The sequence below is a fragment of the Procambarus clarkii genome, chromosome 79, assembly GCF_040958095.1.
Source record: "Procambarus clarkii isolate CNS0578487 chromosome 79, FALCON_Pclarkii_2.0, whole genome shotgun sequence".
Classification (NCBI taxonomy): domain Eukaryota; kingdom Metazoa; phylum Arthropoda; class Malacostraca; order Decapoda; family Cambaridae; genus Procambarus; species Procambarus clarkii.
In genome coordinates this window covers 23239722-23265204 of record NC_091228.1, presented here as the reverse complement: position 1 = coordinate 23265204, position 25483 = coordinate 23239722, and the positions used below count along the sequence as shown (strand labels likewise).

At 48.7% G+C, this 25483-nt stretch overlaps 1 protein-coding gene across 1 annotated transcript in view; it reads left to right on the top strand.

Moving 5' to 3' along the window:
- Positions 1 to 235: 235 nt before the first annotated feature.
- The window catches only part of LOC138357726 (RNA exonuclease 1 homolog), a 67320-nt gene continuing 42072 nt past the window's right edge, over positions 236 to 25483 (top strand). The window contains exons 1-5 of the mRNA XM_069314718.1: positions 236 to 260; positions 3918 to 4136; positions 4394 to 4506; positions 8597 to 8915; positions 11925 to 12051. Of these exons, the coding sequence (XP_069170819.1) occupies positions 236 to 260; positions 3918 to 4136; positions 4394 to 4506; positions 8597 to 8915; positions 11925 to 12051 (803 nt within the window). The remainder of the gene's footprint in view (positions 261 to 3917; positions 4137 to 4393; positions 4507 to 8596; positions 8916 to 11924; positions 12052 to 25483) is intronic.

Sequence of the window (25483 nt, the reverse complement as noted above, 5' to 3'; positions counted from 1 at the left end):
CCGTTCTTGCTTTGTAGGCCTCATAGTCTATTGCTTTAAAGTTGAAGTCCCCAGTATCAACAGTTGTGATGTATCTTTATCTGCTTGTACAGTACAACAATTTCTCTCATGACCATTATGAGGGCCGTTTTGTTTGTCATCCAGTTCTTCCTTTGTCCATGTGTTGCTTGCTGGTGGGCTGTAGGCATTTACAATTATCAGCTTATCATCCTGATTCCAAACCTGCAATGCCATTATGTCAACTTCTCGAAGGTCGTCAAGTATTAACTCTCCTACCTTCAGGTGCTCTTTCACCAGCACAGCCACTCTGTGCTGGTAAGAGCAAAGAAAGGAAAGAAGAAAGAGCAGGGTGCTCTCTCTCCTTTCCTCCTCTCTGTTTGTTGTGGCCCCTTCGGTTTGGGATTGTTTTCTGAAAGTCTTGTTTTTGTTGGTTTTGGCCTCTGGGGGTCAGGTTGGGAAGCTTCATGCTCTTCTCCGGCGCAAGGGGTTTTGCTCCTTTGGTCCTGGTGGTCGTTTTGTTTGTTTGCAGCCGCCTTCTTTTCTGGCAAAGAATGAGATGGCGGGCTTCCGGAGGGGTCTGTGGGTGGTTGATGCTTGGTTTGTTCGGTAGGGGGTGCATCATGTTTTGTATACGGGGGTGGTTTTACATTGCTACCCGAGTTTCACTGCTTCGGTAATAGTGGACGCGTTATAGGTTGGTTTCCTAGTCTCCTGTTCCAGGGCGCATGTCTCTAAGGTTGTCCGCAGGGTTATCAAGTCTAGCCAGACTGCGATGGCGAGACAGCCTGCCCAATATGTGAGGACATATGCGGCTCTCGCTGCTGTCTTTGGGAATATGTCTTGGGTTGCCATTTGGGCACGGGGATTTTGGTAATCGAACGGAATCCTGGCTGCCAGATATCTTGTGAATGTTCCATGCCCTCTCCGATCTTGTGTGGCCTTGGGACGTCTGTTGCGGCTTGGAATCTCGTCTTCATCTTGAACTCCAGAGATGAAGCCCTAGGATTGAGATTGAGCCCTGAGCGAGCCCCAGAGGCTCCCTGCCTGCCACACTCTCCCTCCCTCCCTCCTTCCGGTCCGCGGTTTTCATCATTCTATGAACCGGGGTGGTGGGCCACTGGTTTGCCTGAGCGGGCGCGCTAGTTGGGTGACGATTTGCTTGTTTGTTTTCTTTTGGGGAGGGGGGAGCTCTTTGGCTCTTTTTGGACGTAGGTTGCAATTTTTACCAGTTGGGGGTTTGTATTGTTTACCTAACTTTCTGGGTGTCCTCCCTGGTGGGTGGCAGACATGACATACTCTAAATGTAGAATGCTCATAATGACCATTGTTCCCTGCGCCTCTCTGAGGGGGGACCAGGTCCCCCTCAGGGGCTTGTGGTCCCTGGTAGGCATGAAGAACTCCTGGGACTAATGACACTAACTTAACAAGTTAAGTGAGAAGGTGGTGGAGGCCAAGACCGTCAGTAGTTTCAAAGCGTTATATGACAAAGAGTGCTGGGAAGACGGGACACCACGAGCGTAGCTCTCATCCTGTAACTACACTTAGGTAATTACACTTAGGTAATTACACCAAGCTAATATGGCACATGTCAGTTTGGATAGCTTCAGGGAACCTCCGGGGCTCGCCCAGAAAATGGCATTTCATTTCATTCAACGCTGTTTTTTTTGGTCTTTTCCTGCAGCCGTAGTAGAGTTGATTCTTTGGGTCGGGTCTTTCGAGTCAGGAGTCCTCCCTGGCATTGCTTTGTGTCATTGTGTGTTGGTTGATGTGATCAAGGTGGCCACGTCCCTTCTGTGGGTGTCCGAGTTCTTCTCGGTCCCAAAACAACATGCAGATCTACAGTACATCCTCAATCTTTCTGGGTTAAGCACCTTAATTCCTTATCCGAACATACACAAGGCCACTTTGGCCCAAGTTCACCTGCTATCACAGGCTGCAGCTTGGATGGTGTTCTTGGACTTCAAGGATGATTATTGGCATGTCCCTATACATCCTGGGTTCAGGGACTGGCTAGATTTTGTTGTGGGGCACCAGGCTTACCTCTTTAGGGTTCTTCCCTGCAGTTTGAATCTGGCGTCCAGTGTGCTTACTAGATTGACACAGTTCGTTATGGCCCAGCTTCATCTCATGTGGGTTTGTGTGTGGGGGTCTGTCTCATAAACTGGCTGGTGTGGGGTCCCCAACCAGTCTGCATGTCAACTGGTCAGGGATCTATCTGGTTCTGTCCCAGCTCACGAGGTTCAGTGTCCTGGAAAGCTGAAGGATGTCCCAGTTGGCTCCATTCCAGCTTCAGACATGGCTGGGCCTGATTTGGGACTTGGTCACTTTTCCCTGTTTCTGCCTCTGGCAGCTTTACTCTGCCTGAAGCTTCATCACTGTCTAGGCCCTTGGTGACTCCAGTTGGTTGAGAGGTTGTGCAGGAACCTGAACTTTGCCTGCATTGTCTTTCCCTTGGGCAGGGGTTTGGTTCCAGGCATTGTATTGGTTCCTTTATTACCAATGAACCAATGAATATTGGTTCATTGTATTGCCCCTCCTGGGACGGTTATCTTCAGATGATTTCGGGGCTTTTAGTGTCCCCGCGGCCCGGTCCTCGACCAGGCCTCCACCCCCAGGAAGCAGCCTGTGACAGCTGACTAACACCCAGGTACCTAATTTACTGCTAGGTAACAGGGGCATAGGGTGAAAGAAACTTTGCCCATTGTTTCTCGCTGGCGCCTGGGATCGAACCCAGGACCACAGAATCACAAGTCCCGCGTGCTGTCCGCTCGGCCGACCAGCTCCCTAAACGAGCCGGGACGAGCGGGTTTGGGGCCCACTCACCCTACATTGGCTCTTTCTTTGCCAGCTTCCCTTTCAGGTTTCTGAGGTTCAGTTCCTTGGTCCATCCTCCCGTATTGCTCAGTATGTTCACATTTGGCTAGTCTCGTGAGTTAGGTCTCTGGTTCTGTTGACCAGAACTCAACAGGGCCACCCAGGGTCTGTAGTCGAGTTTGTGGCTGTGAGTCACCCCTGAAGAAGATTCAGCTTCCTCTGGGTTCAGTGCTCCGGCTTCACTCAGCTGCTTTCTGGTGGTTCGTTGCCAGAACCAAAAGGGGTCAGTTTGGTCATTTTCCCTGTGGAGCTGGATGCTTCAGGAGGCTTGGCTTTTGACTTCTCGGGATTTAGTTTTCATGTGGTTCACTTGCAGGGTGTGCCCAATGTTCTCTTGGATGGGTTATCTAGCGTCCGTTCCATTTCCATGAAGGGGACTAGTGTGGCTCAACATCATCTCAGGCCTATGATATTCACAGATATGTGTCTTTGGCTACAGTCGTCACCTACATGTCGTTGGCTAATATTTAGACTTAGGGGTTTTTTGGCACTCAAACAGAGTTCAGGCAGCCTGGTATTTAGTCAATGTTTCTGGTCCCAGCCAATCGTGTTTGGCTTTGGGCCACGTCTCCCGGACTGGGTTGTTCTCTATGGTTAGTTAGCTAGCTCTAAAAACTCAACACTCAATATAATGAAATACCTCTTTCTAGAGGAGCCTGGGTGGCTCCATGATTCCTTGCCCCCCCCCCTCCCTTCCTCTAGGCTTCTTGGTTCATTGTTGCATTGTTCATCAGCACCAGAATTTATCAGCAGAGTTGTTTGGTGGTTTTGAGGCTTAATTTTTTATCAACCCTCCAGTTGCTTGTAAAGCTTCGCTGACTTTCTGGAGGGTTTTTCCGGTGGGGGCAGAGTGTCACGTGCTCCCTGTGCCGCTGTGAGGGGCCAGATTCTGGCTCTGGTCCCTGAAAGGCCAAATTCAACTTCCATGACTGATGTGACTTGTAGTATGAATCAGTCTCGGCAAGATAGCTTCGGGAACCCACAGGGGCTCCTCAAGAAAGAGGCATATTATTACATTTAAAGCCTTTTTTTCTTTTCTGCAGTTGCTGAAAGTTTGTGTGTTGAAGAACCATCATCATCATCTGTAAATCCCTCAACCTCGAGTGCGCCCTCACAGTCCAAAGTTACAAAGTCCCATCCTACTAACCCGAACCACGTGAGATTGTCTCACTTCACAGTGTTGGCAGGAGGAGGACAGAGAGGTTCCTGGAGCATTGAGAAACCCAAAAAGAATACATCTGATATCCAAGACTGTCTAAAAGGTCAGTTTGAAAGTCCTTATCCTTCTTCAGTATTATAACTTTGAAAAGTGACCTACTGTATTGATATAGCATACTGCCAATTTGAGCGTTATAAATGTTATAAACCTTAAATGCCTGTTTATAAAGAATTACAGTTTATAGTGATTTCATGTATGATAATTTTTTTTTTAACAGAACTTTATAAAAATTTCAAAGAATAAAATTTCCCAGTTCAATGTGTATAAATTGATTAATGTTGTGTTCCCATGTATGACTAGGAGAAGCATTCTACAAGCTTTTGTTAAAGTATTTGCTGTCGACTGAGCTCCTTGACCAGAATGGTTACCCACATCCTGACCCCGAGGAGAAGGGCAAGGCCATTATAAAGACGGTATGAGCCTTTTGTCTCACTTGTACTACAACCTTATTTCTCTTTATTGGTATACTTAACATTTTGTTGTATATGGCAAGGAAAGGGTGGCTTAGGAAAGATGTTCAAACACTGGTGACTTGTTAGTTATTGGTTTTGTCAGCAATTATACATTTTAAATTGTACTTATTTTAGGGGAGTAATATGTGAACGGGAAGCCTTAACCCCCTAGGCTGCTCAGTATCCTAATAGCCACTAGGAGAGCACTACCACCATATGCAGGGGCTCTCCTAGTGGCTCCGTGAAGCTATTAGGAGAGCACCCCCATATGCAGGGGACTCTCCTAGTGGCTCCGTGAAGCTATTAGGAGAGCACCCCCATATGCAGGGGACTCTCCTAGTGGCTCCGTGAAGCTATTAGGAGAGCACCCCCATATGCAGGGGACTCTCCTAGTGGCTCCGTGAAGCTATTTCACAGAAATTGTTCCATTCTAATACTTTAGGTCTAATCAGTTGCATTTGCAACTGTTTGTGACTACCAGGGACCAGAAGCACAAGTAACGAGTGACAGTTCATTGCAGATACTTGATGATTTCCCTGGATCTCCGGGATGCTTATTGGCACATCCCAATACATCCGAGGTTCAGAGATTGGTTGGGTTTAGTTGTGGGGGCTTCAGGCCTACTTCTTTCAGGTCCTACTTTTTTGGACTCGCATGCTTGGCTCAGATTGCCGTTGCCCGTCTTCAGTTGTTGGGTGTTCAGGTCTTGGCCGACCTCGACGACTGGCTGGTTTGGGCTCCCAGCCAGTCCTCGTGTCTGCTAGCCAAGAAGCTGTTCTTTCCCAGCTTTCCAGGTTCAGATTCCTTGTGAACTGGCGGAAGTGCCAGTTGGTTCCGTCCCACGTTCAGTCTTTGCTGAGCTTCGTTTGAGACTTGGTCGGTTTCTCTCGTCCTGCCTCCAGCAGCTTTGACATGGCTGCAGTGGCACCGTCTGTTGGTATTGAGTTGGCTTGAGGTGTGTTACGGCCACTATGGGTCGTAACCGGGTTCTTTGATGGTAGAACCAAAATGATAGTATCCGACCCCAAGTCGGTAGTACGCTTTCAAGAAAGTGGCTATGTAGTGCATAAAAAAAGGAGGGGATGAACAAAACACTGTTCCTTTCGTCAATGTATTAAATATCTTTCCACCACCCTTAAGTATATATATATATGTGCACCGTCACCATAAATAATATATAAAGAACAGATTGGCTATTACTACACCTATGTACAATCCTTTTGCTCAGGATATCAAACGTGTTCACGTGCAGAGTTCATCAATCCCCAGTATTTCTTCACTGTCCAGTAGCGTATCCAACCTTACTGGGAAGAACATCGGCGAGTTCACCTATACATGGGCCAGCCCACTGACAGTGTTATGAGGTGCCTGTACCCCAACGACCGCTCTCCAGCTCAGCCACACGCTGAGCGGGGTCATAAACCAATACAGGGGTAGCGATCCCCTGGCAGCAGTCTCTAGCAACCAGCTAGCAGCACTACTCAACAGGCACCTCCCTGTTGTCAGTCTCTCCCCTAATCCAGTCTCAAAGGTACGCCGATCCTTTTCAACACTAAATCACTAGCAGCTACCACACTGCTTCATCGGCGGCGGCTTACTTGGTCGTTTCCAGGACCATGTGGGGAGACCGTGGACTGCCCAAGATGAACTGCCCTCTCCAGTACTGCTGCCCCAGACGTCACCTCTGTGGACACGAAACATCATCAATGACCTTACCGGTACTGGAGAACTAGGAAATACTACTAACCCACTGGGGAGTTGACATTGTGCTCTGTAGCACACACTAGGTGGCACTGGTCTTGATGCGTCACCTCACCAGAGGTCACTCACAACGACCCCTCTGGCTGACCCAAGCAGGAATCTTTAGCCATTTGCAAGTTTTAGATAGCCACCACCAGATGGCATTGTCCATATTACGTACGATTCCGGGACAGTTCGGGTACGGACTCGTAGATGGTGCTGGAACTGCCACTCTACCCCCTGACAAGGGTGACGAGTCCGTAACAAGATGACTCGGCAGTTGCTTGAGTGGCTCTGCGGAAGCCGCAATTTTGCCTGCCTTGTTTACCCTTGGCAGAGTTTAGCACCAGAGGTTGTTCTGGTCCCTCCAAGGCAGCCTCATTCGCCACTGCCTGGTTTGTGCTGTGTTACTAGTTTCCTTTTCAGGTTTTTTAGCGATTCAGTTCCCTCGCGTCTTCCTCCGCCCTCGCTTAATGTTTTCACGGATGCCTCGGCTCTCGGTTGGGCCTTTGTGGCCAGCACTCATCAAGCTGGTCAGGGGCAATGGTCCCCTCTACTTTCCTGGGTGCACATTGCTGTCAGAGAGTTTGCGACTGTGTGGTATGCACTGCAGAGGGTTTGGATTCCATTGGGCTCTATCCTCTGGCTCCATTCGGACTGTTCCCCCATGGTTCATTGTCTCAACCTGATGGGTTCAATTTGGTGCCTGCTTCTTTGGAGCTGGACCCTACAGATTGCTCCTCTTCTTACTTCTCAGGGTTTGGTTCTCCATGCAGTTCATGTGCAGGGAGTGTCCAACGTCCTTGCTGACGGTCAGTCCCATTTCCTTCCTGTTTCCATAGAGTGGGCTGTTGATGCCGTTTCCTTCCTGTGGCTTTGTCGGACATTTGGGGGCCACGGATTGGTTCGCGTCAACCTTGTCTCGGCACCCTCCACTGTACGAGGTGCCATTCTGTGATTGCAAGGCTCTTGTGGTGGATGCCTTTCAGCTAGACTGGTTACAGTGAGGGGTTCCTTTTACCTCTTTCTCCCAGTCTGGCTGTTGCTCTGGATTCTGTTCAGGTTGTTGTCCAAATTGGGGAGGGCTCTCCTTTTGGCTCCCTGGTGGCCTTCGTTGTTTTCCTGTGTCTGCCTCTTACAGAGGGCCAGCCCAATGACATGCCTTGCTGGTTTGACCTTCACTCTATGCATCTGCTATTTCTGATATCATCCTATACAGTGGAACCTCGAGTGACGAGCGACTCCAGTTATGAGCATTTTGAGTTACGGGCGAGCCACTCGCAGAAAATTTATCTCGATTGACGAGCTTTAGCTTCATTAACGAGCAAACCACATGGTGCTTTCTAGAATTCCTGCTGGTTCTCGGATGCCTCCGACAACAATGTTGTTGTTGTTTTGCAAGACGAACGTTTCACATGACGAGCTCGGTGCTGAAACGGATTAAATTCGTTAATCGAGGCACCACTGTATATGGCAATTAAGGGCGTCCCACCTGCGAGGTTCCTCGAGATGGCAGTTTGTGGTTTCTTGGCACTCTTTTCGCCAGGTGGTGCTCGTCTTTCTTTTCTGTCTTTCTTGATCAACGTCCTATGCCAAATACTGTTAGCTAAAATCGTGTGGCACTTGCAGAGCCAGTGAAGCCTATATTAGAATGTCGACACTGCCGCTGCTCCGTTTCGCAGGCTCTCACACCTTGTCTCACCTCTGACCTGCTCATGCGTCACCTGAGCCTGCATGCTCTTTGGACAATGTTCTTTCATTTCTTTCTCCTCCTCATTTCACCATGTCCTCTTCAGTCTGGGATTGCTTCTTCAAGGCTTTGTTTTTGGTTTCCTTCATCTTAGTTTATAGAGTTTGGCAGCTTTATGCTCTTCCCCAGTGATGAGGGTTTTGTTCTTTTGGCCCCCTAGTGGTGGTGGTGCAGCTGGCTCCTCCTTTTCTGGCAGGGAAAAATATTAGAACCAAACATGCATGATTGTACTGTATGCTATAATATAGTACTCCATTTTCTATTTATCAGTCAATGTCCAAGATAAAATGATACTTGTACTGGATCTGATTTGTCTTTATACTGTAGTAATCCATGAAAATGTGGTCTATTAATTCTATGATAACAGCAGCTTGCCTAACTTAAAACTTTTACAGTATATGTTTATATAATAAAATGGTATTTAGAACATTTAAAGTATTTTGCATGTTTATGAGTTTACAATAAGTATTCAATAATGCTGTGGTCCACTTGTTTAGGTAATGTTGATAAATCCTTCCTATATTATGGAATGGGTTAATTAATCGTGTTTTCTCAATGCAGATTGACACCCGCAAGAAAGTGAGTCCAAGTTCCGTTGAACGTTATTGTGATCGTTGTTCTGTTCTCTACATGGTTGACAAATGGGGTTTTCCCAAGTGCACGGGTCCCTGCGTTCATCACTGGGGTCGTGCGTACAAACGCAGAACTTACAGCGGCTTTGAGGCGCGATATTCCTGTTGTGGAGGAGATCTGGAATCTGAAGGATGTTGTCAGGCCACTACACACGTTTCCCAGAACTATAATCCCAACGACCTGCGTGGTTACGTCAGAACTCTTCCCAAAGACACCAGAGGAAATGACCATGGAGTATATGCCTTAGGTAATCAATAGATGTGCCTTCTTATATAGTTGGCAATGTTTTTATAAATGATTTCATAATTGACATTTGTCATTGTATACTAAAATTTATTTGCGAGGGATTTTGAGTAGTTATTGAACCGAGTATTAGTGTAGGATTTTTATCCTCCTTGCTGTTTTCATTTTCAATAATTGTTAAATAAAGAAGGTTATGAGAGTAGCCAGTATATGGAGTATGTTAATGTTGATGTATGCTGGAGATGCAGGCATTCTAGTAGAAACTTAAATAGCTGTGTTGAAAGTTTACTTGGTATGTGAGTATGAGACTGAATATATAAAAGCAAAGTAATGGCAATACAGAGAGAGAAAGGAATTGAAATAATTGTGGAGAGAGAGAGAGATGTGTTGGAAGCTCTTGGGATTTATACAGATAGTTTGTAGGGAAGGATATTGTCTCGGTGAAATTGTGGGTGGAGAAATGGGACGGGAAGAGATACAGTTTGACAGCAGCACGAACAGCCTGTTTTCATGGGTTTTCTTGGGTTGCTGTGAGTAATTTGTTGTCTGTAACGGTCATGCATGTGGCAGGTTGTATGAGCAATGATCATGTTAAGGCTCTTCATTCCTCTTAACCCTCTTTCCTGATATTACTCTTAACATGCACAGCTTAGGACTCGTTTACTTAATATATAATACATTAATAATATTAGTTTTGATTTATACAATATACATTGAAACATGGAACAGTGGCTTATTTGTTGGTAGATAAATTATATATATGAAATAAAGCCACTAATATGCAAAGTGTTATGGGCACCAGTTGACCAGATGCTGGTATTGACACATTGGTGGCCTGGCTTAGTGTTTACAGGTGTTGGTATTGACACATTGGTGGCCTGGCTTAGTGTTTACAGGTGCTGGTATTGACACATTGGTGGCCTGGCTTAGTGTTTACAGGTGTTGGTATTGACACATTGGTGGCCTGGCTTAGTGTTTACAGGTGCTGGTATTGATACATCGGTGGCCTGGCTTAGTGTTTACAGGTGTTGGTATTGACACATTGGTGGCCTGGCTTAGTGTTTACAGGTGCTGGTATTGACACATTGGTGGCCTGGCTTAGTGTTTACAGGTGCTGGTATTGACACATTGGTGGCCTGGCTTAGTGTTTACGGGTGTTGGCTTATTCAAGTCACCCCCGACAATTGTTACCATTTATACACTGGCTCTCTCGACCAAAACTCTGTTGTTTTAACAAATATTATTCTCTGATGACAAATATTATAAAACTGTTGTTTTGACAAATGCTTCAACGAGTTGTTTTGTGGGTAGATAAGATATGAGTAATTCCCTAGCATATGCACCACTATAAACTCCTTTCGTTTACCAAACACTTAGTTTCCTTCAATTTGTTAAATTTCAATTAAAAATTTTGTACTAATTTCATGATTAGTTAAATCACTGTGCGTATTCCATGTTCTACAGTTACATTCAGCTTTCTTAATGTCTTCCAAATATATTCAAAAAATTTACCACTGTTTGTATTGAAAAAAAAAAATTCTGAGTAGCTGACAGTCGAGTATTTACATTGATACGAAATACACAAAGAAGTTGATAGGAGCCATAAGGAGGATTAGAACCTATGCTCAGGGTATTCCCAAGCACACGCCTTAGACCATTACATCACGGCATGGTTAAAGCATTGTAACCTGGTATTTAACTGAATCCTCTCTCCTCCTCACTGCTCCTACTGATTTTCTCATTGATAAATCACATTAAATTAATGTGATTTCTTTGTGCATTTGGAGGGAAGCGTTGGAGGTACAATTCCTAGACGGCAAACCCGACATGGGGGCATTACGTGAAACCCTGATTTCTGGCTTCAGTGGAAGCCTCAGCAACCTTAGAGGATTCAGTTGAATCCAAGGCTGAAATGCTTTTACCATGTCGTGGTGTAGTGGTCTAAGACGTGTGCTTGGGAGTACTCAAACCATAGGTTCGAAACCTCCTCACTGCTCCTACTGATTTTCTCATTGAGAGGAAACTTGAAGTGTATGAGATGTGTGAGGCTCGGTAGCCACTGTAACTAACATGTAAATACAGTAAGTGTACGAGAGCAAGGTAGCCACTGTACCTAACATGTAAATACAGTAAGTGTACGAGAGCAAGGTAGCCACTGTATCTAACATGTAAATACAGTAAGTGTACGAGAGCAAGGTAGCCACTGTAACTAACATGTAAATACAGTAAGTGTACGAGAGCAAGGTAACCACTGTAACTAACATGTAAATACAGTAAGTGTACGAGAGCAAGGTAACCACTGTAACTAACATGTAAATACAGTAAGTGTACGAGAGCAAGGTAGCCACTGTACCTAACATGTAAATACAGTAAGTGTACGAGAGCAAGGTAGCCACTGTACCTAACATGTAAATACAGTAAGTGTATGAGAGCAAGGTAACCACTGTACCTAACATGTAAATACAGTAAGTGTACGAGAGCAAGGTAACCACTGTAACTAACATGTAAATACAGTAAGTGTACGAGAGCAAGGTAGCCACTGTACCTAACATGTAAATACAGTAAGTGTATAAGAGCAAGGTAACCACTGTAACTAACATGTAAATACAGTAAGTGTACGAGAGCAAGGTAACCACTGTAACTAACATGTAAATACAGTAAGTGTACGAGAGCAAGGTAACCACTGTAACTAACATGTAAATACAGTAAGTGTACGAGAGCAAGGTAGCCACTGTACCTAACATGTTAATATGTGTGCTTACTTATCAGTGTCAACAGTGGAGTGAGATGTAGCTCTATATGAGTGATAGTGAGCACGTGATAAACAGTTTATATGCCATCTTAAAATACAGGTGAACCTGATGAAACACTTGAGGAAAGATATCTAGAGGGACTTAAAGGTGTTTTATTCCTTTACTTGCCTTATATATTTGTTGAATTTGTCTTTGTGTTTTCTTTATTTTTTGTTCTGCTTGTGATTGGTTCACATAACTGAGATAGTTGTTGTTTTAAGATTGTGAGATGTGCTACACTACGGCTGGCAACGAGCTCACCCGCATAACAGTCATCAACACGGAGGGAGAGACAGTCTATGAGCATTTAGTGAAGCCTGAAAACCCAATTATTGATTACAATACCAGGTAAATCTTTTTGTCTTTCTTACGACTGCCTTTGTCTTGGCCCTCAGCAGTCCTAAACTTTATTCCCATGTCCCTATATTGTATGCATTTTCAATAAGCTAGTGTATTTTCTGGGAGGAGCCCCTTCAGCTCCCTGGAGCTATCCAGGCTGATATGAATGTATTAGACCCTGGCATCAGTCAGAGCACATGGAGTTCTAGGCCTACCAGGGACCACAAGCTAGAACCTGGCCCCCTCAGAGAGGCATGAGGAGCAATGGCCTATAAAAACCCCACGTGTGGTTAGAGACATTCTATGTCTGCCATCGACCAGGTCAGGCGCCCAGAAAGGTAAGCGCCCCAAAACAAACCCTTATTCTGGTTCAGAAATTACCACTGAAAGCTGAACTAGTGGACAGAACTCCCCAAATGAAAATGAGCAAACGAGCATGATGTCACCGCACCGCTGTCTGCGCAGCTCCCCCTCCCCGGGAGGGGGAAGGGGGTGCCCCAAACCCCCGCACCGGCTATCCACACCCCAGTTCTGAGGCTGATGTGAGGCTGGCAAGGTTGTGCAAATCTGGCTCCCGATTTCTAGTCCTGTGCCTTGTGGTGTGGTGCTGTCCTTGGTGGAGAGCGTGCAAGGAGTATACGGTGGTGCCTCGATTAACAAATTTAATCCGTTCTGGCACCGAGCTCGTCATGTGAAACGCTCGTCTTGCGAAACAACAACACCGTCGTCGGAGGTGTCCGAGAACTAGCAGGAAAGCTAGGAAGCACCATATGGTTTGCTCGTTAATCTAGCGAAAGCTCGTCAATCGAGACAAATTTTCTGCGAGTGGCTCGCTCGTTACTCAAACTGCTCATAACTGGAGTCGCTCGTCACTCGAGGTTCCAATGTATTCACAATTACTCGGGCTGCATGTGCCTAGGGTTACTCTCTCTAGGTGCCCAGTAAGTACTGCCCTTGGGGCTTGGGGGCCATCTTCCACAAGTCACCTTGGGGGCTACCTCCGCAAGGTCTTTTGCTGCTTTGTGATTGGACGCCCTTGGAGTCAGCTGGGGGTGTTCCATTCACCCCTATTTGCCTCTGGGTAGCGGGTAGTATTCGTCACTGGTTGGGGTGCAGGGTACAGTGCAGCTAGTTGTCACCTCTCATAGCTGCCGGCTCTGTTCTGCCTGGCTACGTTGTCCTCTTACGGGATCTTTTATTTTTGTTTACTTGCCTAGTGGATGGTTCTCCCCCTTGATTTTGGTCTCACCTTATTGTATCTTGGTGGTCCCCTGCTAGGCCCCCTGTGAGTGTACATGTCCCAGGGGGGAGGGGGCAGCCTTAAACGTTTTGTTAGTAATTTTGGGCGCCATGTTAGCAGTACCGCAGTGCCCTGCCTGGGCTTCCCTTAGAGCGAGTTCCATCTAAGAGTCTCCATTCTCTCCAGGTGACCTTCATCGTTTCTGCCTCCATCATGCTGCCTGCTGGGTCGGTGACACCTTCGACCCGGAGTCCTGCGAGTTTGTTGCTTGTTTGTGACTCGGTACACCCAGTCAACTGATGACACTTTCCGGGTGCAGGCAGCTCAAACGTTGCATGCGTGTTTTAAGTTGCTGCAGCATGCTAGGTTGGTTGCTGTCCTGGAAACCCCGAGGCTGCCCCTTATTGGTTATAGGGACTCGGACTTGGGGGTGTTAGTCGCTTCAACTTTGGTTCAGTCCGCGTCCCTTAATCCTTCCTCTGCTGTGGTTCGTTATGGTCCTCCCTTCCCTGCTTCCAGCTCCAAAGCGTCTGAGGGTTTCGGAGTCGGGGCAGGGTTTAGTTGGTTTTGAGACTCGGGCGGTCTCGTGAGATGCCCTTTCCGGGGTGACGACGAAGGCATTCGGGCCGGTTCCTCCTGCCGAAGCGTTTAGATCTGACCAGTGGGCCCCCTTCCTTCCTTCCTGCTTTTCCAGCTGCTCTGGCTTCTTCTTTTAGGCTAGGACTTTGGGGGATGGCTCGGCCCCAGGTCCTGGGACTGGAGAGGGGTTGACTCGGGGGCCCTTAGGCCTCCCCCGGGACTGGAGAGGGGTTGACTCGGGGGCCCTTAGGCCTCGTTGGACCCCGCTTGGGTTTTTGTACCCTCTGACCAGGCCTTGCTGTTACAAGGAAAGGTGTTTTCCTTGATGTCATGGTTTTCCATCGGTGTCAGCCCCTTCCCGGGTTCAGTTCCGTGTCCCTTCGGGTCCATCGGTCCCGTCCATCCAGAGGTTTTCGGCTTCCCGCATCCTGCCTCATGAGGTGCGGGACGCCATTGGGGCTTACCTCATGTGCAACCCAGATTACACCTCCTTAATGAATCCATCTTCATTCAGGTTTGAAACTTCATTTCCTTACTGGGTTCATTATGAGATTCCGGAGTCGTCCTGGCTAGTGGAATGTCCGGTTTTTCATTGGAGGCTTGGCATATATTCTGTCGGTCCCGCATGATTGAGTGGCATGAGACTCTGACAGTGGTCCAAGTTTACCTGGGAGGCGAGTTTGATCACCTCGATGCATGCTCGTTTGCCCTTGCCCTTCCTCGGGATGTCGGCATCGTGCAGGCTCCCACCCTTTCAGCTGCACTGGCTGCTGAGAATTTGCACGCTTGTGGCCTGTTGGCTCTGGTCTTGCAATTCTTTTTCCTCCTGGTGCTATTCTTGGATTGGCTTGAGGAGGATGTGGACCCCAAGGCACCTGGGTCTGGTGCCTTGGTCTCAGCGGCATGTGTGTGATCTGCCTTGTTGAAGCTGTTTGCGCTGATCCTGCGGGATTTGGTGTCTCTGTTTTCTGGGGGGAGCCTTGTCGGCTCCCCGGAGCTATCCAGGCTGAATGGATATGTATAACTTTCTGGCATCAGTCAAAGTGCTTGGAGTTCTTGCCTACCAGGGACCACGAGCCAGAACCTGGCCCCCTCAGAGAGGCACGAGGAGCAATGGCCTATAGAAACCCCCTTGTGATTGGGAGCATTCTATGTCTGCCATCGACCGGGACAGGCACCCAGAAAGGTAGGCTCCCCAAAACAAACCCCCTATTCTGGTGAAATTATTGCTACCGAAAGCCGAACAAGTGGACAGAACTCCCCAAACAAAATTATCAAACTAGCATGACGTCATCACGTCGCCGCACCCCCGTCTGTGCAACCCCCCCCCCCTCCTTCTCCGAGAGGGGGAAGGGGGAGCCCCAGACCCTCCACGCTGGCGATCCAACTGGCAGTTCTTGGCTGATGGGATTACTGGCTGGTCGAGTGCCTCTGGCTCCGGTTTTTGTTTCAGTTCTGTGCCTTGTGGTGTGGACTGTCTCTACCGGTGGGGTGTGAGCCAGGAGTAAGATTCCACGGTACTCGGGCTGCATGCGCCTAGGGCTATCTTCCCTAGGTGCCCTGTAAGTACTGCCCTTGGGGCTTGGGGCTACCTTCCACAAGTCGCCTTGGATTCTACCTCCGCTGTGTCCTTTACTGCTTGGTACTGGGCCACCCTTGGAGTCGGCTGGGGTTTTGTTGCCCTGGTTTGTCTCTGGGTAGGTGGTAGTTTTCGTCACTGGTAGGGGCGCGGGGTACTGCACAGCTAGTTTTCACTATTAACAGCGGCCGGCTCTGTTCCGCCTGGGTACGTTGTCCTCTTTCGGGGTTTTTCTTTTGTTTTTGTTTTTGCCTGGAGGGGGGTCTGCCTTTACTATGGTCCCCCTTTCCTGTTCTAGGTGATTTTCTTTCGAATGCGTCTGTTGGTGGTACTCCCCGCTTGGCCCCCGTGAGTGGACATGTCCCGGGGGTTCAGCTTTAGCAGTTTGTTGGTAGTTTTGGGCACCGGTTCGCGGTACCCTGCCTGGGCTTCCCTTAGCGTGTACCAAAGGCTAAGGGCCCTGGGAAACCCCACGGGGGCTCCGTGGTCCTCTAGGTGTGTCCCCGGAGTCCCCCTCGCGTCCTGTGAGTTTGACGGTTGATCTGTCCCCTTGTCTCAGGGTGACACTCACCGGTTGTGCCTCCGCCATGCTGCCTGTTGGGTCCTTGTTCTTGTGACCCGGAGTCGTCCGATGATTGTTGTCGGTACGCGTTCTCCTTCACCCAGGCCACTGGTCTTGATAATCGGGTGCAGGCGGCTGCTGGATGTAGGTTGCTGCAACGCTCTTGGTTGTTTGCGGCCCCAGATGCCCCGAGGCTGCCCCGTTTTGGTGGTTGGGGTCTGGACTTGGGGGTGGGGGTCGTTTCGACTCTGGTTCCTTCCGCTTCTTGTTCTTCCCCTTCTGTTCTACACACTTCCTCCCTTGCTTCCTGCTCCGAACCATAGGCGGGTTTCGGGGTTGGGGCGGGGTCTGGTTGGGTTGAGACTCGGGCGGTCTCGGGGGTTTTCCTCTTCCGGGGTGGCGGCAGAGGCATTCAAGTCGGTTCCTCCAGCCGTGCCGTATGAGTCTGACCAGTGGGCTCCCTTCCTTAGTGTTTGCACGGCTGCCCCGGCTTTTCCTTGTTAAGCTGGGGCTTTGGGGGTGCGGCTCGGCCTTGGGTCATGCCGTAGAGGTTCCTGGGGTTAGGGAGGGGTTGCCTGGGGGGCCTCGCCCCATTTGCCCCTCTTGGGTCTTTGTACCTTTGGTGTGGGGCTGGCAGTTCCTCAGTGGGATTGTTCCTTCCCTCTGTGTTCCTGTTGTTTTCGGGTATACCCCTCCCTGGGTTCGGTTCCGTGTTCCTTTGGGTTCGTCGGTTCCGTCGTTCATGGGGGTGTGTTTCACCCCCTTTTCCTTACCCTTTTCGCTCTTATGTCGCAATGCTGTTCAAAAAAAAAAAAAAAAAGTGTTCAGGTAAGGTACATCCATACAAGGTGTGAAACAAACATTGATGGATTTCTATATTGACCTAGTACATAGTGCCTAAACCGCTTTGTATCGTTGTCCCTGCATGTTCCTTGGTCAGGGGTGCTTGTCATGGTTCTCGTTGGTTCGCGAGTCTCTTCGTACCTTCCAATATTATTGGAACGTCTGTTGATTTTCGATGTGGTTTCCCTCGGGTCTTTTGTCGGCCTTGTTGGTTCCCTTCCATCATCTATTTTCTTTTGCTTCGTTTCGCCTTGTTTTGTTTTCGCGTCGTCTCTACTTCCAGTTTCGGCGTTCTTTGTCTTCGTTCCGCATGCCTTCCTGGTGTTTGTACGATGTCTGTACATTGTGTGTAAGATTTGTGTGTCCGCCTGGTGTACGAGCCACGCCTCCCGGTGGACGGGTGGTGCGTTTCGTACCTCGTGTGCTGGGGCCGCGGTGTGCGTTTGTTTACGGGCGGTATGCTCGTGTGTTCGCGTCGTTTCTCATGGTTTTCTATGGCTTCTTGCTCGTTTCTCCTCCAGTCGTGGCCCTCTGGATGCTGAGGGTGTTCTGGATTTATATCTGGGGGTGTCACTTTGTTCTTCCTCTGCTTCTTGATGTGGGATGGATTGGCGTGGCGCCGCCTCACCCTCTGTACTGCTTCGTCTTCTGCAGGGCGCGCGCCTCTGGCCGTATTTCTCCTTTGACTTCGCATTTTATTCAGGTAACGGTACATACTATGCCTACTGCCTCGAGTATGCATGGCTTTCGGGCACACCTTTAGCGCTGCTCCTAGTATGTTACTTGGCTCGCCTGTGTTGTGGTATGGTTGTGTGTCTGCTCTGCAGGTGAGGTTGTCATGTCTGGCGCTTCTGTTGGCCTAGTGCTGGTTCTCACTTTTGGTGGGGTGCTTGCCTAGTTGTGCTTGCGGGGGTTGAGCTCTGGCTCTTGGGCCCCTCCTCTTCTGTCAGTTGACAGTTGTGCAGTTTCCTGAGCCTTCTGGGCTCTGTCTTCACGTTTGCTCCTGTGGGTGGCGTCTGCCTCCTCCACATGGCTTTTTGGTGCTTTTTGCTTCCTTTCCCTCTGACATTAATCACGTTCTTTTTAGTGTCTGTGGCTCCTTTGGGTGCTCACTACCTCCTGTGTCCCCTTGCGCGTGCAAACATATGGACAGAAGTACAGTGGACCTGCGGAGGGCCTATTGGCCCATGCGAGGCAGCTACTGTTTCTTACTATCCATTCCCACAAACATACATGTCCAACCCGCCCGTGCACCAATCGTGGGGCCCCACCACCACGGTACGTGGTAATTGGTTCCGCGCATCACCGGGCCTGTTACCGTGCCTGTCATTCCTCCGGTCTTTCCTGATTCTGCACTTATCCCTTTTATGCCCGTTGTTTCGTGCTCACAATGTGCCACAAGGGTGGCTTGTGCCACTATCCCAGTTTCTATTGTTTCGTGGGGATTGGTCAATAAACACAAACACTAAGGAACTACTTATCTTTTGTTGCGTATTCTTATAGACTCTGTGGGTTGGTGGTGTTGTCGTCGTTGATCCTTCTCTACGGACAACCCAACCCACAACTCGGTAGAGTGTTTATACTAGGAGATCACCCTTGGCACTTCTGGCTCTTGGAGAGGGGCTCAACGTCACACGTTTAGGGGATGCGGCTCCAACACTTAGCCTCGTTGTCACGTGCACACACACCCACTCGAGCCGCTGTGACTCCCCACTCTCTCCTTATGAGATCTGATCTCCTCAATCCCCTATGACTTACTAGTATTACCTCTTACCCTGCCCACAGCAGTGGTTCCTGGTTCTTTCTCTCTCTCTCTCTTCTTCTGTACTATTTCATGGGAAGCCTCACTAGGACAAGGGCAAACACCAGCAAATTGTGATACATTTACTGGACAAAGCACATACACGATACATACACACATATAACAATAATGAATCCTATACTCTATAATATTACAATCAGGTTGCACTCCAACACCATCAGAACTCTATTATCAGCTTATCAAGTGGTATCCTATCTCCTGGTTCACCACCTGATACTATCAACCTCCTCAAGTTGATCAAGTCTACATACGCTGTTACACCATCAGCAAGATAATATATATATAGAAAATCAGCATTTGAATGCAATAACATATATCAGTATAAATGTTCATTGATACACAACAATGATCAATCGATCACTGTCAGTCCTGGAATGCATACATCTGTAGGTAATCCAGCCTACGACTGTAACTCTAAACTTCAGTATAAAACACTCCTTGACATCAGAATACCAACAATCACCCACCTCTCACTGCGTCTTGCACGCTACTGACAATCAAACACTATCAACTCCCTACAAGTAATCCACCAGTACTTCCCTTCCACCTCTGGAAGTTCACTACCCTAATATCTTTAGGTTCTTCCGGGCTTCACTACCAGGATCCTCTGCAGCTTCTCCAGGCTGCTATCATGAAGTTTCCTTGAGTAACTACGGTGCTTCACCCTTCTGCTAGGTTCCTCCACAGCTCTCTTGGCTGCTACACCACCTCTACAGAAGCACGTGACACTCCTCTTCACTGCTTCTCCTCACAGCTCGAGGTCCTCTGCTTCACTACCTTGGAGTCTCATCAATTACTTCATCTAGGCTGGCTTCGAAGTTCTCAGCAACTTCTTCCCCAAAGACAAACCTGCAACCCATCGACACTCCATAAAACGTTCCCCTTTAACACATAAACAAAAATAACCACACAATATGCTTGCCTCAAACCTCTATCTGTTCTCTACATACAGTGAGAGTGTACTCCCCCGTTTTGGGCGGGTCCATACTCCACCTCGCCCGGCGGCGGTCCTCACTCGCTGGGAGGGTCTTCCTCCGTCAGGAGCCGGGCTCCCTCAGTCGTCCGTCAGAGCTCAGAGGGAACGGACGTCGCTCCGTGCTCCTCCCTCTTCACTCTCCTATTTCAGGCCTTCTGCCTTATTAAAACATGTCTAACTTATAAATAAACATCGCTACTGTCGCTGGGCACACGACCAACTACGAGCAATCACTATGAACTGGCGTATATCGTGCTTACCACAGATTAACTGATCGAGGGCGCTTTCCCTCTGACGGCGTCTGGTCAGGGCGCTCCACACAGCCCACGAAAATGCCTCTGAGCAGCTTATTAAACTCTCCTCGCCGTCCAAGACTTGACACCACAACGTTCTCAGCTCAATTCCACAGCTGGCACGTCTGCACACTTCTCTTCTCTTAGAGATATATCACTAGGGGTTCCCTTCTGACGGGAGCTCAACGGAGCGCAGCTTTCCCCTGCGATGTCTGGCACTCAAGTGAGGTCAAGGTCCTCCGGAAGCGAGCCTCACGCCTCCAGCAAAATGTCCACATCTCCTCGCCAGTCATTTATCTGTTTTCTCCTTCATTGCCCATAATCTCAAACTGTTATACATATCCAAACAACTATTTTACATATGGGTTATTACCTCAATATTTGCTAGACCTTCTAATCAGGTCAGGCTTGATGAATAACTCTCAAGGAGGGAGACTCGTTTCTCCTGCAGGCTGAGATCATAACAGTATACAGTAGTTGCGGGTGATATTTTGGCGGGCAATGGTGCGGGTTGGGCGCTCTGAGTGTCGGTACGGTGTCTCGCATGTCTGTTCTAGACCACACTTGCAGGTAGTCTAGTTATTCTTCGCTACTCTGCTGGTTATATGCTTGGGCGCCGCCTCACAGTTCTCCACAGGTTGGCAGGACCTTTCCTTGGACGTATGGAACGGTTTGAGTTCCATCGTTGGTACTTTGTAGAGCTTTGCTTCTCTAGTTAGGCTCATGCGTTTGGAGCGAGTATCTTCTTGGGATACTCTACTCACTCCGCCACCCTTGTTCACTGTTCCATCCTTGTTTACTCTTCCACGCTTGGCGGGATTGCGTCGATGGCTCCTGACCGGGGTGTTTGGTGTGGTGTTTGGTCACCTTGCTTGTGTCTTCAGTGCCTGTTTTGTCCATCTTTTGTTCTTTGTTGTCCTGTGGGGCTCTGCCCCGCATTTCGGTGCTTTTGTTTTCGTTGTCGACCCCTGGGTCTTTTCCCTGTCTGGACACTTTCCTTGCCTATCTTCGGTGCCTGACTGCACCCTACTGTCCGTAAGGTCCCTCAGGTATGTACGCGCTCCTCTACACATTTTGTGGTTGGTCGTGTGCGTTAATTCCCGGCCACTCCTTGGGCCGTATTCATGGTTTTCCTTATCTATTTCCGTTTTTCCTCCCCCATGCTACACTTTTTTGTGTATCTGGGTCAGTGCTTCTTGATTATCCTGTTTGGTGCTCCTGTACTCACCTAATTGTGCTTGCGGGGGTTGAGCTTTGGCTCTTTGGTCCCGCCTCTCAACTGTCAATCAACTGGTGTACAGATTCCTGAGCCTACTGGGCTCTATCATATCTACATTTGAAACTGTGTATGGAGTCAGCCTCCACCACATCACTTCCTAGTGCATTCCATTTATTATTTATTGGACTTTTCGGTCTGCCGCTCCTGCCTTCCTGGTTCCTTTTCTTGGAACCGGGTTTGCTGGGTTCTGGTCCTGGTTTCAGTTTTTCTTTGTTCCTTTTCCAGACCTGGTGTGTTTGCTTTCCTGTGGTTCTCGTCCTCGGTAGTTCTCCTCTTGGATGCCTCGGGAATGTGTGTATCATTCTTCCCTGCTGGAGCTGGTTCTGTTTCTCCTTTGGGTTGCGGGGTCGCTGTTTTTAGATTCGCGTTTTGCGCTTTCGATCGTGGTGTTCGTTTCTCGTCATTTGTGTCGGCACAGGTGGGTTCGTTATTGGTCTCCCACCTGCGTGTTTCGTCTCGGGGGCGGTGTGTGGTTTTCCTGTCACTGCGAAGGGTCCTTCGGTCTTTGATAGGGTTGGTTTGTCTTCCCTTCGGGGTTGTTCTGGGACCCTTGTCTGGGATTGTCCTGTCACCTCATGTTGGGTGGTGCTGGCAGAGCCGCTCCTGCTCGCGTTCAGTGTTGTGGTTCCTTCTGCTCATTCCACATGCTGTCCTGGGCGTTGTTCCCCTCTGGCCTGCTCTTGAGTTTTGGGGCCGTCCTGGTCGTTGGCCTGGGTGGTTTTTTCTTGTTTTGGTCTTTGTTTTGTCTCTGGTTTTGGTTGTTCAGTTAGGACGTGTGGTATCCGCCTCCCGGTTCCTTCCCTGTTTTACTTATCTTTGGTGAGGTAGCTCCGGGGAGCCGACGGGGCTTCCCCCAGAAAACCAGCGTTGAATGTAATGAAACGCCATTTTCTGGGTGAGTCCCAGAGGCTCCCCGGCATCCCTCCCTCCCTCCATCCGGTCGGCGGCGTTTTTCGCGTATTTTGACATCCAGCCTAAGAACTGCCAGTTGGATCGCCGGCATGGAGGGTCTGGGGCTCGCCCTTCCCCCTCTTGGGAAGGGAGGGGTTGCGCAGACGGTGGCGCGGCGACGTGATGCCGTCATGCTAGTTTGATAATTTTGTTTGGCGAGTTCTGTCCACTTGTTCGGCTTTCGGTAGCAATAATTTCACCAGAATAGGGGGTTTGTTTTGGGGCGCCTACCTTTCTGGGTGCCTGTCCCAGTCGATGGCAGACATAGAATGTTCCCAATCACAAGGGGGTTTCTATAGGCCATTGCTCCTCATGCCTCTCTGAGGGGGCCAGGTTCTGGCTCGTGGTCCTCGGTAGGCAAGAACTCCTAGCACTTTGACTGATGCCAGAAAGTTATACGTATCCATTTAGCTTGGATAACTCCGGGGAGCCTCCGGGACTCACCCAGAAAATGGCGTTTCATTACATTCAACGCTGGTTTTTTGCTTGTAGTCTCATGTCTCGGTGCACGCAAGCGGTGCTCGCAACCCCCTTAGAATCTACTTGGGCCCTGGCTCTTCGGTTTTCGTTGCTTTTTTGTCCTTTGCTGTTTGTGGATTCTGCGGTGGTGTAGTATTTGCAGGCAGCTTCTTCTATTTGCTGTCCCATGTTGGACTTGTTGGTTCTCCCGGGGGTTGGGGGGGGGGTCTTCCATGAAGGGTCATGCCAGGGCTTGTGGTTCCTCCTGATAATTCCTGGGGTAGGCCAATGGCGCCAGTTTCGGTGCTGCCCTCGGACCTGACTTCGTCTGGTTGGTGTCCCATTGACGGGGCGATGGGGGAAGGCTCGTACTGTGCGCTCAAGCCTGGTCTCACGATTTGTGAGCTTTTCGGGTCGTTTCCGATGGTTTGCAATGGTGTTGGCCTCGCCTCTTTTGGGGGTTTCGGGGCTGGCGGGGCAGACCTCTCCTCCTGCGCTCTGTCAAGTCGTCTCGGAGTGGGTGCTCTTGGGCATGGTCGAAACGATGACGTCCCTCAAGTGGGTTTCCTGTCTGTTTCCAGTCCTGAAACGGGACTGTGCAGATCTGAGATTCATTCTTGACTTGCCCTGTCTAAACCCCTGGGTCTATTGCCTCTTCTTTTGGATGATTACTCTGTCCCAGTTTTGGCTTCTCTTGGAGCTGGGCACTTGATGATGACCCTGGACCTCCAGGATGCATATTGTCACGTCCTGATTCACGTGGGTTTTAGGGTCTGGCTAGGTTTTGTTGTGGGACGTCAGGGTTACTGCTTTCATTGCATTCCTTTCGGCTTGAATCTGGCACTTCGCGTGTTCACACGCCTTACCCAGGTCGTTGTGGCCCATCTGCATCCTCCGCTTGTCTGCTTGCCAGGGATTTAGTTCTGTCCCAGCTCGCCAGGTTCGAGTTCCTGGTGAACTGGAAGAAGTCCCATCTGATTCCCTCTCAGGTTCGGTCTTGGCTGGATTTTGTGTGGCACTCGGGGACTCACCCAGAGTCGCAGAGTCACAGAAAATGGGGTTTCATTATATTCAATGCTGTTTTTTTTTTTTTTATGTTGAGGTGTAACATCCAGAATTATTACATAAATACCACTCCATGTATTTGTCAGCTTAGCTCTGATCTCAACATTCATGTGAGTGTGTGTTGGGTTATTATTTATCTGCCACATTATTGTGACTAATTCTCTGCCTTGCCTTCCATGTTCAGGGTATATATATTGCTCTTTCCTTTCTCTCTTTCTGTGGGGAGCCCCATAGGCTCCCCTGGAGCTATCAGACTGATATATGTTATATTAGTCTGGGGGTTCAGTCACATTGAGTTTTGCATACTGGGAACCACGAGCCAGAACCTGACTCGCTCAGAGAGGCACAGGGAGCAATGGCCAATGTAACTCCACTCTTTGAGAGTATATTCATGTTTGCCAGTGATGGGGTTCTGGGAGTTCTTCTACTCACGAAGCCCGGCCCAAGGCGAGGCTTGACTTGAGAGAGCTTGGTCCACCAGGCTGTTGCTTGGAGCGGCCCGCAGGCCCATATACCTACCACAGCCTGGTTGGTCCAGCACTTTTTTTTAGAAAACAATCTAGTTTTCTCTAGAAGATATTCATGGTTGTTCCGGCAATATTTCTTATGCTCGCTGGGAGGACGTTGAACAACCGCGGACATCTGATGTTTATACAGTTTTCTCTGATTGTTCCTATGGCACCTCTGCTCTTCATTGGTTCTTTTCTGCATTTTCTTCCATATCGTTCACTCCAGTATGTTGTTATTTTACTGCGTAGATTTGGGGCATGGCTCTCCAGTATTTTCCACATGTATATTATTTCGTATCTCTCTTGTCTCCTTTCTAGTGAGTACATTTGGCGAGCTTTGAGACGATTCCAGTAATTTAGGTGCTTTATCGCGTCTGTGCGTGCCGTATACGTTCTCTGTATTCCCTCTATTTCAGCAATCTGTCCTGCTTTGAAGGGGAAAGTGAGTACCGAGCAATACTCAAGATGGGGCAGCACAAGTGATTTGAAAAGTACAACCATTGTGATGGGATCCCTGGATTTGAAAGTTCTCGTAATCCATCCTATCATTTTTCTGGCTGTTGCAATATTTGCTTGGTTATGCTCCATAAACGTTAGGTCATCGGACATCATTATTCCCAAATCTTTGACATGCTGTTTTCCTACTATGAGCAGATTCGATTGTGTTTTGTACCCTGTATTGTGTTTCAGATCCTCATTTTTGCCGTACCTGAGTACAGTACCTGGAATTTATCGCTGTTAAACATCGTGTTATTTTCTGCTGCCCAATCGAAAACTTTGTTAATATCTGCTTGTAGTTTTTGAATGTCTTCAGCAGAGGTAATTTTCATGCTGATTTTTGTGTCATCTGCAAAGGATGACATGAAGCTGTTGCTTGTATTTTTGTCTATATCTGATATGAGAATAAGTAGGCATCCCTATTAGGAGGTAATTTGGTAGGCATCCCCAAATTAGACCAAATAAACTGGTAGAAAATTGCAACCTAAGTCCGAACAGAGCCCAAGAACTCCCGCCAAGAAAAACAATGCAACAAGCAAAATGTCATCTCGTTTGCCGCTGCTCAGTCGCCTCCTTCCCTTTCCAGAAGGGGGGGGGGAGGCGAATGAGCAGCTCTGCTCACCAGAGCCGCTGCTTGCCCAACAGTTCGTTGACTGAAGCCGACTGGGGCTGACATTACCTCTGGCCTCAATCTCCTTTCAGGATTTTGCCTTTGGAGTTATGCCTGCTGTGTGGATGGTGCGGTGGCCAGGAGAGAGCTGTATTTCGAGCTGCATGCGCTTAGAG